This window comes from Ovis canadensis, chromosome 1 (assembly GCF_042477335.2).
Source record: "Ovis canadensis isolate MfBH-ARS-UI-01 breed Bighorn chromosome 1, ARS-UI_OviCan_v2, whole genome shotgun sequence".
NCBI classification, from domain to species: domain Eukaryota; kingdom Metazoa; phylum Chordata; class Mammalia; order Artiodactyla; family Bovidae; genus Ovis; species Ovis canadensis.
In genome coordinates, this window is record NC_091245.1 from 253,595,873 (window position 1) to 253,610,019 (window position 14,147).

The 14,147-nt window shown below is 37.2% G+C and overlaps 1 protein-coding gene across 2 annotated transcripts in view; it reads left to right on the top strand.

Moving 5' to 3' along the window:
- PIK3CB (phosphatidylinositol-4,5-bisphosphate 3-kinase catalytic subunit beta) overlaps positions 1-14,147 on the top strand; it is a 184,145-nt gene that overhangs the window by 165,191 nt on the left and 4,807 nt on the right. For both annotated transcript variants that reach the window (XM_069564200.1, XM_069564211.1), the window contains 2 exons: positions 7,661-7,828; positions 8,990-9,113. In XM_069564200.1, the coding sequence (XP_069420301.1) occupies positions 7,661-7,828; positions 8,990-9,113 (292 nt within the window). The remainder of the gene's footprint in view (positions 1-7,660; positions 7,829-8,989; positions 9,114-14,147) is intronic.

Genomic DNA, 14,147 nt, shown 5'->3' on the forward strand with positions numbered 1-14,147 from the left:
GTCGTCCCCTTCTCCTCCTGCCCCTAATCCCTCCCAGCATCAGTGTCTTTTCCAATGAGTCAACTCCTCGCATGAAGTGGCCAAAGTACTGAAGTTTCAGCTTTAGCATCATTCCTTCCAAAGAAATCCCAGGGCTGATCTCCTTCAGAATGGACTGGTTGGATCTCCTTGCAGTCCAAGGAACTCTCAAGAGTCTTCTCCAACACCACAGTTCAAAAGCATCAATTCTTCGGTGCTCAGCCTTCTTCACAGTCCAACTCTCACATCCATACATGACTACTGGAAAAACCATAGCCTTGACTAGACGGACCTTAGTCGGCAAAGTAATGTCTCAGCTTTTGAATATACTATCTAGGTTGGTCATAGCTTTTCTTCCAGGGAGTAAGTGTCTTTTAATTTCATGGCTGCAATCCCTATCTGCAGTGATTTTGGAGCCCAGAAAATGAAGTCTGACACTGTTTCCACTGTTTCCCATCTATTTCCCATGAAGTGATGGAACCAGATGCCATGATCTTTGTTTTCTGAATGTTGAGCTTTAAGCCAACTTTTTCACTCTCCTCTTTCACTTTCATCAAGAGGCTTTTTAGTTCCTCTTCACTTTCTGCCGTAAGGGTGGTGTCACCTGCATATCTGAGGTTATTGATATTTCTCCCGGCAGCCTTGATTCCAGCTTGTGTTTCTTCCAGTCCAGCATTTCTCGTGATGTACTCTGCAATATACAGCCTTGATGTACTCCTTTTGCTTATATTACCTGGTTATAGAATTTGAAAATACAGATTGATAGCTACTTTCCCTAGAAATCTAGAAGATGTTATTCCATAGTATCCTGACCTCTGTTGTCATTTTCTAAAGTCTTCTGTCAATCTAAACAAGCTGTCTTTTTTTTTTTTTTTTTTTTTAATGCCCATTGCAGGAAAAAAAGTTTTCTTTGTCCTTGTTTCTATAGTTTTTCTATAATTTGTCTGTTTGGATTTCTTTTGATTTATTTTTACTTGCCTGTTTTCTTTGTATCCTTTTTTTAATAGAAAATCACATCTTTTAGTTTCTGCAGAATGCATCCACATTTTTCAGCATTGCAGTTTCCTTCATTTTCTCTTGAAAGTTTAGTAGGTGTATTTTGATTTTTCCTGTTTTTTCCTACATTTCTTAATATCTTTGCTGTTTCTCTCCTTTTTATCTTTTTTGTAGTTTCTTTTATTCTATCTTCCAGTTCATTAATTATCTGTTCAGTCTTGTCTAATTTCTTGTGTATCAGTGTAGTGTGTTTGTTTTGGTAATTGTTTTTTTAGCTGTTGTATTTGATTTGATTTTTGTATACCTCTTTTCCCGTTAATACTGTACTTTTCTCTTTTTAGACTTTCTATTCCTTTTTTATGTCTTTATCATCTTAGCATCTCTTTCACACTTTTCTCTCTTAGGGTATCACCTTTTCATTTACATGCTTAATCTTTTTCATTTCCTTGTGTAGTTGCTGATATTTAGTTTTGAATTCATTATTGGTGAATATAGTGTTTTCTGTGATGGTCCTTTGCCACCTGGGGTGTGAAAGTTCCTCCCAAAATGAGTTTTGGTTTCGTTTGTGCTTTTGCCCAAGATCTTCATGCATGAGCAACCAGTTTTTATGTTAACTCTGCCTTCAGGCTCTCATATTTCAGACTCTATTTGAGTCTCATAAGGATATGGGAAGGCTTGAGTTTTTTGCAGTTTCGTGAATCTCTCCTTTTTTATTGCCCACCCCAGGCCCGGGTTAGATCTAAGGCAAACTCTTATGGTATATCCTGTTATAAATGAGCAGACAGACGTTTTCTAGTTCTCTTCATACATTTGATAGCCTTTTTCCAGCCCCAGCTTTGTGTAGGATTTCAAGTCCAGATCCTGCCTCTCGGGGGCTCAATGCCATGTCTCTTTTCTCATGCACATTAAAATGTCAGCCAAGTCAGTAACTTCCTGAGCCACTACTGTAAATAATCTATGTATCTGGAATATAGAAGTCTCCTTTTCTTTCTTATTAATTGTAACTTTTAAAAGCTTTTTTACTTTATTATTTTTATGTGTTTTAGTATCTACAGCAACTTTGTCCACAAGGTTGCTAGCAACAGTTACACTTGTGCTTGACTTTATCCCTGCAAGATTAGGAGTATTTATTTTTTCTTTTTAAGTTTAATGTATTAAAACCTAAAATATTTATTTATTGAACAATGTATTGTATTAGTTTATTCACATATGTAATGTCATGTAATTTACAAGAAAATGAGAAAATTCCTTTTCAGCAGATGAGAAAATTAAAGTTTAAGGGATTTTAAACAGTTTGTCAAAAATTATAGAAATAGTAAGTGGTGGAGCTAGATCCAAATTGCGGTCTGTCAGACGCTAAATTTGATTTCAGTTGTTTTATTATTTGGCAGTTAGAAAAAATTATGGTAAGACTTACCTAGTAACTCTTTATATATAAAAGTATTCTGGTGGCCCAAGTATGTAATTGTCCATTGTTTTGTTTGTTTTTAAGAGTTCTCTGGTCTTTGAATTTTTCCATTGTAAACTTTTCCAATACTGTTGAGGTAGATTGAACAATTTCCCATAGGTTTTCTTCCATAAATAGGACTTGTAGGTGTGATTGGAATACAGAAGTAAGATTATAGTACATCTAAAAAGGACCTTTGGCTACTGTCATTTTAAAAGATTCTTGCTTTTCAATTAGCAGAAATTTCTAATACATATGTGTCAAAATAGAACAGGTAGTTTTGAATAGGTAGCAAACTTTTGGTCAATAACTTAGTCATAAGAAATATTATGTAGAAAAGAGGGGAATGGGTGAATGTAAGAAATTATTCCTGAGGAACACAAACTCAGAGGGGTCCGACCTACCTTTTTTGTTTTTCCTTCTTTTTTTTATGGCCGCATTTATGCTGTAGGTACAAAATGATTTAATTACCTACAGTACTTAAAATATTTACTATCTGGTTCAGTTCAGTAAAAGTTTATTAATTGTTCTTATAAAGTAAACCCCAATGAAACTGATTTTACTTGATTTGTCCATAAAAAATGGGGAAAACTTTTCAAGCTTTGGCTGGTAACTTGTCACTTGTTTCCTTGGTCAGCACATAAAGCTCCACAATGGGCTACTATACTAAAGTTGAACAGCTTCTAGCCATCTGATGAGTCTTTTTAATTACAAAAGACTGACCTAAAGACTATCCTTAGTTTAATCAGACTAATTGAAATCCAAACTAAGTTCTTTTCTCCTAGTTTTTTTGTTTTGGCCATTCTATTTAGCTGTAAAGCAGTTAGCATCAAATGAAGTTCATTGTGACCTCAGGCAAAGGGAGGCAGCCACATGTGGGAGTGCTAGAAATAAACCTGGTATCTGTCTCAGGGGAAACAATGTGTGTCTGACAAGAAAAAGGAACTTGTCTGTTCAGTGAGATCTTTGCTGACTTTTTGTACTCTGACCCCATGTTTTTAAAAATATGCAGGATTTTAATTCTTTTGAGTTCATTTTCAAACCAATAGCTGTTTTTTCCACCAAACTTTTTTTTTTTTTTAGTTTCTATAAATATACATGCCCCAATGTTGGTGTTGTATTTTTTTCTTTTGGCCAGTTGTTCAGGTTAAACTAGTTCATGTAGCACACACTATTTTTTAAAAATAATTTTATTTATTAATTAATTTTGGCTCTGCTGGGTCTTCATGCTGTGCTAGCTTTTCTTTTCTATTTTTCTTCCGGCTTTTCTTTAGTTGCGATAGAAGGTGGCTACTCTCTCGCTGTGGCAGAAAGGGCTTCTCATTCCAGTGGCTTCTCTTGTTGTGAAGCATGGTCTCTAGGGTGCATGGACTTCAGTAGTTACAGCACATGGGTTCAGTAGTTTCAGCTCGCAGGCTCTAGAGCAAGGGCTTAATAGTTGTGGCCCATGGGCTTAGTTCCTCTGTGGTATGTGGGATCATTCCCAGTGAGGGATAGAACCCATGTTTCCTGCATTGGCAGGCAGATTCTTTACCACTGAGCCTCTAGCAAAGTTACATTTAGGTTCAATGTCAAATCTTCAGATACCTTCTACAGATTACTATTTTGATCAGAATATTTTAGCTCCTGCAAAAGTGCTACATTAGCATGAATTAAAGTACATATTTTTCATTTTTCTCTGATGTCTCAAAATACTCTTGATAGCTTCCCTGCCGAATTAGAACTTTAATAAGCCATCAGTATTAGAACTCTGACCACTGGTCATCAAATAGGTACTGAATTTTGGAGAGTTGTCTTCATTGTGACTTTATATCTGTGTCGTACTAATGGGGGTTTACTTCCCTTTAAGAGAGCTACACAGCAGATCTAATGACACTGGTATCGGTAGTTAGAAGGATGAAGGAAGAAGATGGAAGCAATGCAAGCCAATTGAGGCAGTGGGCTAAAGTACCACCGAGACTTGGGTCAGTGTGTCAGAGTCAAGGCCAGAGAAAACTTTCTACATACCCATTCAGAGTAGGGTGATGGGGCTGCCATCCCTGCTGCTTTAGAATTTATCTCGTTTTACAATTCTTGCTTTATGGAAAGATAACAAATTTCACCTTGAGTCAGAGAGTCTGAGAAAGGAAGATAAACTTTCCTAAGTGTTGTCATGGCCTTAATGAGAAGTTGAGTGCAAAGGGGGCCCCTGTAACATGGTCAGGGCTCCAAGAGTTTGTCCCCAGCTTGACTTCTGTCAAACTGTCTTTATGACAAGGATGTTTTTTCCTACCCATTGTGAGCATTTTATCCTCAAGACACTAAATGCTTTCATCAGTGTCTGCTTTTGAAGAGGAAGTTGTTGGACTTTTGCCCAGTTTGGCTACAAGTAGGGTAGGAAGAGATGTTGGAAAGTGAGCCAAAGTGCACTTTACCGGACCGTGTTTACCTCACATGTGCTGTGTCATGATAAGGATGGGGGGATTGGTAAAAACTGTCATGCTCCATAGCTGCCTTTTCTAGTGAAGGGTAAATTTTAAAAAAGAGAACTCAATCAATAATGCAGATGTAAAGGCAGGCTATTTGTATATCATCAGGCTGTCAGCATGTAGTTCCACAGTTTTGCTCCCAACCATATTTTGTTAGAACTAGGAAATAGCTTAAAGAGCCATAAAATTGAATTGCTGGTTAGAAGGAAATTCAAAAACTTTTAAATGAAACTCTCTTTTATCTGATTATTACTCACACTAACACACTGATTCATTCCCCCAACACACACACATATTTGTTTCTCTTTGGTAAAGTTCTTACATGACAGATAAAGCTCCACCTGGTCTTTCCAACACTGACCACTTCCTCTCCTCATCTGGCATTTATTCTCTACCTTGTACTTGCCTCTGTCCCTCGTGTCCTTCCTCCTCACAGAGCTCTTTCTTAGCCCTTGACATGTTCTCGTGGCACTTCTCATTCATCCAACAGTCACATGCGCATTACACATTTCTGGTTTATCTGATCAGTGAGAAAAGGGACTCTCTTTTTTTGCTCACTTTTTTGTATCACCAGCAGCTAATACAATGATTGACATATAGGTGCGCTTGTATGTATTGAATCAGTGAATTCTATATACTTTGCATTTTCTGTAGACACCAGCCTTATATTTGAAATTTACAAGGTATCTTATTCCATTTTTTATTTGTCCTAGTGATAATACAGTTTTTAGAAAACCAAAGAAAATGTTGACAACCAAAATGAGAGGATAATACTAATATATAAAGAATTCACATAAATCTCTAAGAAAAATGTTTAAAACTGTAATAAATAGACCAAATATCTGATTAACTAATTCACAAAAGAAACTCTACTTGAAATGTCTAAAAGAGACCTGAGAAAATGTTTATTTTTATTAGGGATCATATAAATGCAAATTTAAGCAAAATGCTACATATCAATTTAGCCAAAATTATTTTCTACAGGAAGCAGCCTGAGAGATCTCTAAGTCAGTGACTCTGTAGACTGTATCAGGTTAAAAAGATAGCTTTAGAGCCACCTAGACCTAGTTTTAAGTCTTGGATCTTCTACTTAAATGGATGACTTTTTTGCAAATTAAGTTTACATTTTGCTTGTAAAACTGATAAGTAAGGAACTCACCTTAGTTATAGGAATTTTGTTGTTAACTTTGTTTAATTCATTCAGAAATACTTACTGAGTGACTGCTTTGTACACACTCTCAGGTGCTGAATATACACAGTGCATAAATTATCCCTCTCTGAGAAATTTACATCCTAATGGTAGAGATAGACAATAAACAAACACATAAACAAATGTACAGGATTTTGGAGTGTTGAGGGCTATCGAGGAAAATAAAGTAGGGAAGAGACAGCAGGTAGCTTTTTGTCATATAAGATGATTTGGGAATTCTTTACTGAGACGGTGCCATTTCAGGAAAGATTTCAAAGTGGTAAGGGAATAAGCCATGTAGATGTCTTGGGGAAGAATGTTCCAGGCAGAGAAAATAACACAGATAAAGGAATGAAAGAGTGTTGTACCTGATATGTATGAGGAGTAGCAAGGGAGTCCGTGTAGTAAAAACAAGTGAGCAAGGGAAAGATACTAAGAGAGGGGAAGCAGGACTAGACTGAGGGTCTTGGGAGTTCCAACAAGCACATTGGCTTACACTCAGGTGGGTAGTGATTGCTGAAAATTGCATCAGGGGAATGACATGAATGGCTGTTTGTTGTTTAAAATCTTTTGGCCACAAAGTGTAGCATGTGGGACCTTGGTTCCCTGACCAGGGATCAAACCAACACCCCCTGCATTGGTAGCATGGAGTCTTAACCACTGGAGTGCCAGAGAAGTCCTATGGATATATTTTAAATGGAGGCTCAGTGGTAAAGAATTTCTCCTGCCAATGCAGGGAGATGCAAGAGACATGGGTTCAATCCCTGGGTCAGGAAGATCCCCTGTGGGAGGAAATAGCAACCCATTCCAGTATTCTTGCCTTGACAGAGGAGACTGGTGGGCTACAGTCCATGGGGTTGCAAAGAGCTGGACATGACTGAGCATACAGCACATATTGCTGTTGGGTTTAGAACAGACTATACTGTGGAAGCATGGAGACTAGTTAGGAAATGTGAGTAATTGATTAGGGGTGGTGGTGACCTGAACTAGGGTGGTAGGTTAAGGAAGGGTGGAGACAAAGAACTTCTTAGACTGTATGCATTTTCAAGATAGGTAAATATTGGGAATAGAAGGAAGAATCATAGATTATGTTACGTTTGTGGCTTGAACAGTGGAAGGATGGGTTGCTGTTAACCAAGGTAATGTGTAAAGTGCTTAGCCTGTAGTGTGGCACCTAGACGCTCTGTAAAGGGTGATTCTCTTCTCCAAAATTTAGGGTAAAGATGAAAGACTTTTCTTTTCTCTGATATGCTTCTCTCTACCTGCATAAATGAGTAGAATATTGCACCAGAATAATCAGGTTATAAATGATACATTTAGCTGGCACTTTGGAGTTCTATAAAGTACTGTATTTGTTGGCCAAGATATTTATACTCTAACTGAAAGTGGAACTAATATTTTTTATATGACTGATACAGTAGTGACAAGGGTATCAATAGTAATAAAACTTTTTTTAAAATTCAAAGAAAAAAATAACTGTCAATCTCTCAATTTATGGATGCATAGACCTTTGACTCTCTATATCCCTTTTCTTCTTTTCAGGATGCTACCTTATGGCTGCTTAGCAACAGGAGACCGTTCTGGCCTCATTGAAGTTGTGAGCACCTCTGAAACAATTGCTGACATTCAGCTGAACAGTAGCAATGTTGCTGCAGCAGCAGCCTTCAACAAAGATGCCCTTCTGAACTGGCTTAAAGAATACAATTCTGGGTTCGTGTATTTTTCTTTATCATTCTTCTGAACAAACTGACAAACAAATAACTATTCTCTCAGGTAGACTCACCAGTGTCCTAGAGGAAATATTAATATTATCTATTGCTTTATTCCTGGTGAGATCAAGATGATAAACAGGCCTTTCTAGAGTCTAACAGCAGATTGGCATTGAATTCTACTTCATCTAGATCAAATTTCAGAGCCTAGCAGTTGTTTAACAAAACTAAGAGTTTAAGTATTTAACAAGTAACGTAACTTTTTAAGTGCATGAACTTCTGTAATTATGGGAATGTATGAACCTAAGTAAATTTTCATAGATTTTCACAGTAGCAGTAAATGAGTTTGTCAAGTGGTCTCTCCAGTCTAAACAATACAGTGCTAGGAATTGTGTTGTGCTGTGTGTGCTTATTCGTTCAGTCATATCCAACTCTTTGTAACCCCAGAGAACTGCCAGGGTCCTCTGTTCATGAGATTCTCCAGGCAAGAATACTGGAGTGAGTTGGCATTCCCTATTCCAGGGGATCTTCCCAGCCCAGGGATCAAACGCAGGTTTCCCGCATTGCAGGCAGATGCTTTTACCGCCCGAGCCACCAGGGAAGCCCAGGAATTCTGTTATTGTGTTGGACAAGCCCTAATACATAGGAAATTAAAGAATTTTCAATGAGAAGAAAACACTAAAAGTATTACTGGCTTAAGACTTTGAAGTCAGACTTAAATGTTTATCATTGGCAAAATCCAAAACCTTGTATATGAGAATCAGTTTTCAGATTCTGATTTAGGGCCTTGTCCCTAAGGGGTCTATATTAGTTGCTTCTGATTTAAATCAGTGACTTAAATGATTGGAACCTGAATACTTAACTCTTAAAGATGGATTTTAGTCTTTGTTCAAAACTACAAATGGTTCCAAAGCCCAGTATCACCCAGCAAAGCTGGTGGTCTCCTCTCATTACTATTCATATGAAACTGCCCCCCATCCCCACTGAAACATGAGCCCCAGGACACAGCAGTTTGAATAGCTGATTTCTAGTTATCTGGTATCTGAGCCAGCCTGCTGACTCCTCCCTGCCCTGCTCCTCTGAAAGGAAACAGAAATGTGGATTGGCTCCATCCGATATTTGGAGACTAAAATCTTTTCTTCTGTTTTTTCCTCTCATTCAGGGATGACCTGGACCGAGCCATTGAGGAGTTTACCCTATCCTGTGCCGGCTACTGTGTAGCTTCTTATGTCCTTGGGATTGGTGACAGACATAGTGATAACATCATGGTCAAAAAAACTGGCCAGGTAAGCAGCTTGCCAGAGTCTGCCAAGGACCTCAGTGATGCTGTTATATGCAGCACAATCTCTTAATGAAACTCAGATTCATGATTCTCTGAGTCATGTCTTTGGCTTTTCTTTTACTTCCCACCCCTTGTTTCATATACCATCTGCTTCATTTATTGGTTTGCTTGCTTAATGTTAGGTGATAAACATTTATTTAAATGCTTAAAATTATTGAGGTTATTTATAAGTGACCTATTCCTTCAGTATAAGAAATTGTATTTGGGGGACACATGTACCTGCGAATAGAAGAAGCAGTATTATGTAGGGTGTAAAGAAAGAAAAGATTAAGAAACGGAAAAGTTGAGACAAATCCCACTTTATTTTTTTCTTTTAGAATATCAAATATAATCATCTGTGGGAGTAAGGAGAAATGGAGTGTGAGTAATATCATTTTGGGGTAGCTTAGGAACTATACCAGGTTATTTATTATAAAGAAACTCTTAGTTTTGAAATAAAGGATTTCTAAATCTTCAGAGTGACTTTCATTTGTAAATCTTTTATTTTAAGCAAAGACAGATAAAATAATTTGAGATATTTATCAGTTTAGCCATAATTCACTGACACTAGAGGAGTTCCAGAATAAAAATCTCTGGGCCACTATGTGAACCCTGACTCTCAGAGGGACCCAGAATTTTATACCTCCTTGGAGATCTGAGTAGTTCTGGTTTTGGCTTTGAGAGATGAACCTTGTGTTCACACTTAAAAGAATCCCCTTAAACTACTCGTTAATCAGATTGAAAGACAAGTTTTTCTCCATTTTTTTCTTCACTCCCTTCTAATGAGATATTGTAGAATAAGAAATATATAGGGTCACAAATCAAACCTCAGTAAATTTCAGAAAATTGAAATTGTATTAAGCATCTTCTCCAACTACAACGCTATGAGACTAGATAGCAATTACAAGAAAAAAACTGGATGAAACACAAAGACATGGAGATTAAACAACAGGTTAGTGTTGTTAATTCTAAATTAACAACAGGTTACTGAAGAAATCAAAAGGGAAATAAGAAAATTTCTAGAAACAAATGACAAGGAAACCACAACTCAAAGCAGCAAAAGCAGTTCTAAAAGGGGAGTTTATAGCAATACTATCCTACCTCAAGAAAGAAGGAAAACATCGAAGAGAGAAACCTAACTTTACACCTAAAACAACTGGGTAAAGAAGAAGAAAAAACCCCAAATTAGTAGAGGGAAAGAAATCATAAAGATCTGAGCAGAAATAAATGAAATAGAAATGAACGAAATAATAGTTAAGATTAATAAAACTAAAAGCTGGTTCTTTGAGAAGATAAACAATATTGACAAACCCTAAGCCAGACTCATGAGTGAACAAAGAGAGAAGAATCAAATCAACAAAATTAGAAATGAAAAAGGAGAGGTTACAACAGACAATGCAGAAATACAAAGGATTATAGGAAGCTATTATAAACAACCATATGGCAATATACATAACCTGGAAGAAATGGACAGGTTCTTAAAAGTTCAATTTTCCGTGACTGAACCAGGAAGAAATAGAAATTATGAAGAACCCAGTTACAAGCACTGAAATTGAAGCTGTGATCAAAAATCTCCCAAAACGCAAAAGCCCAGGACACGATGGCTTCATAGCAGAATTCAGTCGAACATTTAGAGAAGAGCTAATGCCTGTCCTTCTAAAACTCTTTCAAAATATTGCACAGGAAGGAACACTTTCAAACTCATTCTAGGAGGACACCATCACCCTGATACCAAAAGCAGACAAAGCCAAAAAAAAAAGAAAACTACAGACCAATATCACTAATGAACACAGATGCAAAAATCCTCAATAAACTTTTAGAAAACAGAATTCAGGAACACATCAAAAAGCTTATACACCGTGATCAAGTTGGGTTTATTGCAGGGATGTAAGGATTCTTCAGCGTATGCAAATCAATCAATATGATACACCATGTTAACAAATTGAAAGATAAAAACCATATGATCATCTCAGTAGATGCAGAAAAAGCCTTTGACAAAATTCAACACCCATTTATTATTAAAGCTCTTCAAAAAATGGTCATAGAAGGAACCTACCTCAACATAGTAAAGGCCACATATGATAAACCTATAGCAAACATTATTTGTAGTGGTGAAAAACTGAAAGCATTCCCCCTATGATCAGGAATAAGACAAGGGTGTCCACTTTCACCACTATTATTCAACATAGTTCTCGAAGTCCTAGCTACAGCAGTCAGAGAAGAGAAAGAAAAGGAATCCAGATTGGAAAAGAAGATGTAAAGCTCTCACTTTTTACAGATGACATGATACTGTACAAAGAACCCTAAAGATAGTATAAGAAAATTACTGGAGCTAATCAGTGAATTTAGCAAAATTGGAGGATATGAAATCAAAACACAGCAGTCACTTGCATTTCTATATATTAACAATGAAAAATCTGAAAGAGAAATTAAGGATTCAATCCCATTCACCATTACAACAAAAAGAAATATCTAGGAATAAACTTAGATCTAAGGAGACAAAAGAACTGTATATAGAAATGACTATTTCCGAAATATACAAGCAGTTGAAACTCAATACCAGAAAAACAAACAACCCCATCAAAAAGTGAGGAAAAGACCTAAACAGACATTTCTCCAGATAAGACATACAGATGGCTAACAAACACATGAAAAGATGCTCAACATGGCTCATTATTAGAGAAATGCAAATGAAAACTACAATGAGATATCTCCTAACACCAGTCAGAATGGCCCTCATCCAGAAGTCTACAAACAATAAATGCTGGAAAGGCTGTGGAGAAAAGGGAACACTCTTGCACTGTTGGTGGGAATGTAAATTGATACAGCTCCTATGGAAGTTGGTATGGAGATTCCTTAAAAGTACTAGGAATAAAACCACCAAATGACCTAGCAATCCCACTCCTAGGCATATACACTGAGGAAACCAAAATTGAAAGAGACACATGTATGCCATTGTTCACTGCAGCAGTACTTACAATAGCTAGAACATGGAAACAGCCGAGATGTCCATCGACAGATGAATGGATAAAGTTGTGGTTTATATACACAATGGTACGTTACTCAGCCATAAAAAGGAATGCATTTGAGTCAGTTCTAATGAGGTGGATGAACCTAGAACCTATTATGGAGGGTGAAGTGAGTCAGAAAGAGAAAGATAAATACCGTATTCTAACACATATATACAGAATTTAGAAAAATGGTACTGAAGAATTTATTTACAGGGCAGCGGTGCAGTAACGGACAGAGGGAATAGACTTCTGAACATGGGGAGAGGGGAAGAGAGGGTGAGATGTATGGAAAGAGTAACATGGAAACCTACATTACCATATGTAAAATAGATAGCCAATGGGAATTTGCTGTTTGGCTCAGGAAAGGGCTCTGTATAAAGCTAGAGGGATGAGATGGGGAAGGAGTTTCAATACGGAGGGGATATATGTATACCTATGGCTGATTCATGTTGAGGATTGACAGAAAACAGCACAATTTTATAAAACAGTTATCCTTCAATAAAAAATAAACAATATGTAAATCCAAGATGTCAAAGATAATACGGAAAGAGGCCACAGTGGGTGAAAGACATCAGCAGATTTGGGGATGAGCAAAAGCAAAATGGAGAAATAGCAGTGACTTAGCATAGCTGAGGAAATGGCTACTTGTAGGTGGGTATGTAACCCTAAGGAATTAGAGGCAGTGAGTGCTGCTGAAGAAGGGGAGAGGAGAAGAAACTAAAAACAGGATTGACTGGTGGTGTATATATGGAGCAGTTAGGTACTCATGTCTCCTTCCTGACTCTAAGAAGGGCTAGACGGTTCTCCAAAGAAACCAATTCTTCTGACTCAAGGACACACAGGTTCTACAGAAGCTTAAGAGTAAGTTGCCATATTAAAAATGGAGATGAAGTGATTATGTTGTCATGATAAACAGTATGACTCCCAGCCACTTCTGCTTGCTTTGCTCCAGGAACATAGCAACCAGGTGTATATTCCCACTGTCCCAAGGTGGTTCATCTCAAGAGAATCTGGTCTGTTCCAGTGAAGCTCACAGATCCTGACTGTTGAGGTCTCTCCCCAGTCATTCTACAGGGAAGCCCACTGATCAAGAATCCTACCACATCCTTAGATTTTTCATTTATCTTTTTAGTGACTCATTCTTAAACATGAATGGTCAGCCAAAGATTATTAGACATTTGTAGAAAGCCTCCACCATGAAACAGATGGAGATAGAGACCAAAAAGAAGCAAAATGAGGGGAAAAGAACTCTGGGAAAACAGAGTAACTACAGTAAACAGAGGATGATTTAAAAAGTGAAAAAACAAAAGACACTGTATCTATGAAGTAATAAGATTCTATTTTTAAAAATCAGAAAGTGGAATTTTTGGACGTTAAGAAGAACAAATAAAATTAGAATAATATAGATTAAAGATCAACTAAGATTTCTTGAACTCTTTTACTTGTAGAAAGCATAGTTCTTTAAATTCTTTATATGTTAACTCCTTCAATCATCATGATGACAACTTTACAGATTAAGTAGTAGTATCCTCATTTACAGGCGAGAACATTGATAAAACAGAGAATGACTACCAGGATTTAAATCCTGGCAGTTTGGCCCCGATTCTGTTTTTGAGGCACCATGGTATATATTGCCCTTTAATGTCCCCAAAAGGAACAAAATGCCTAATATGTAGACTAAAGATTCAGAAATGACAGGGAGTCAGTCCAGGGAGGTTTACCATCTTATCCTAAAGTTACAGAAGGAAGTAGCTCATAAGAGGAAGGGAAAGAACTTACCCAGAAAATAAAGACGGTTCCCAAAGCTGATGTTCATGAATATTCAGCCAAAAGGCCACTAAAGTTCCTTTATAGTGGATGAAAAGACCCTTACTAAGGCCATCCACCATGATACTGCAGTGCATCAGGCATAAAGTGAAGATCTTAAAACCTTCCCAGAGACACAGCAGGCTGCATACTAGGGTTCATGAGTCAGAAAGATTTGACTT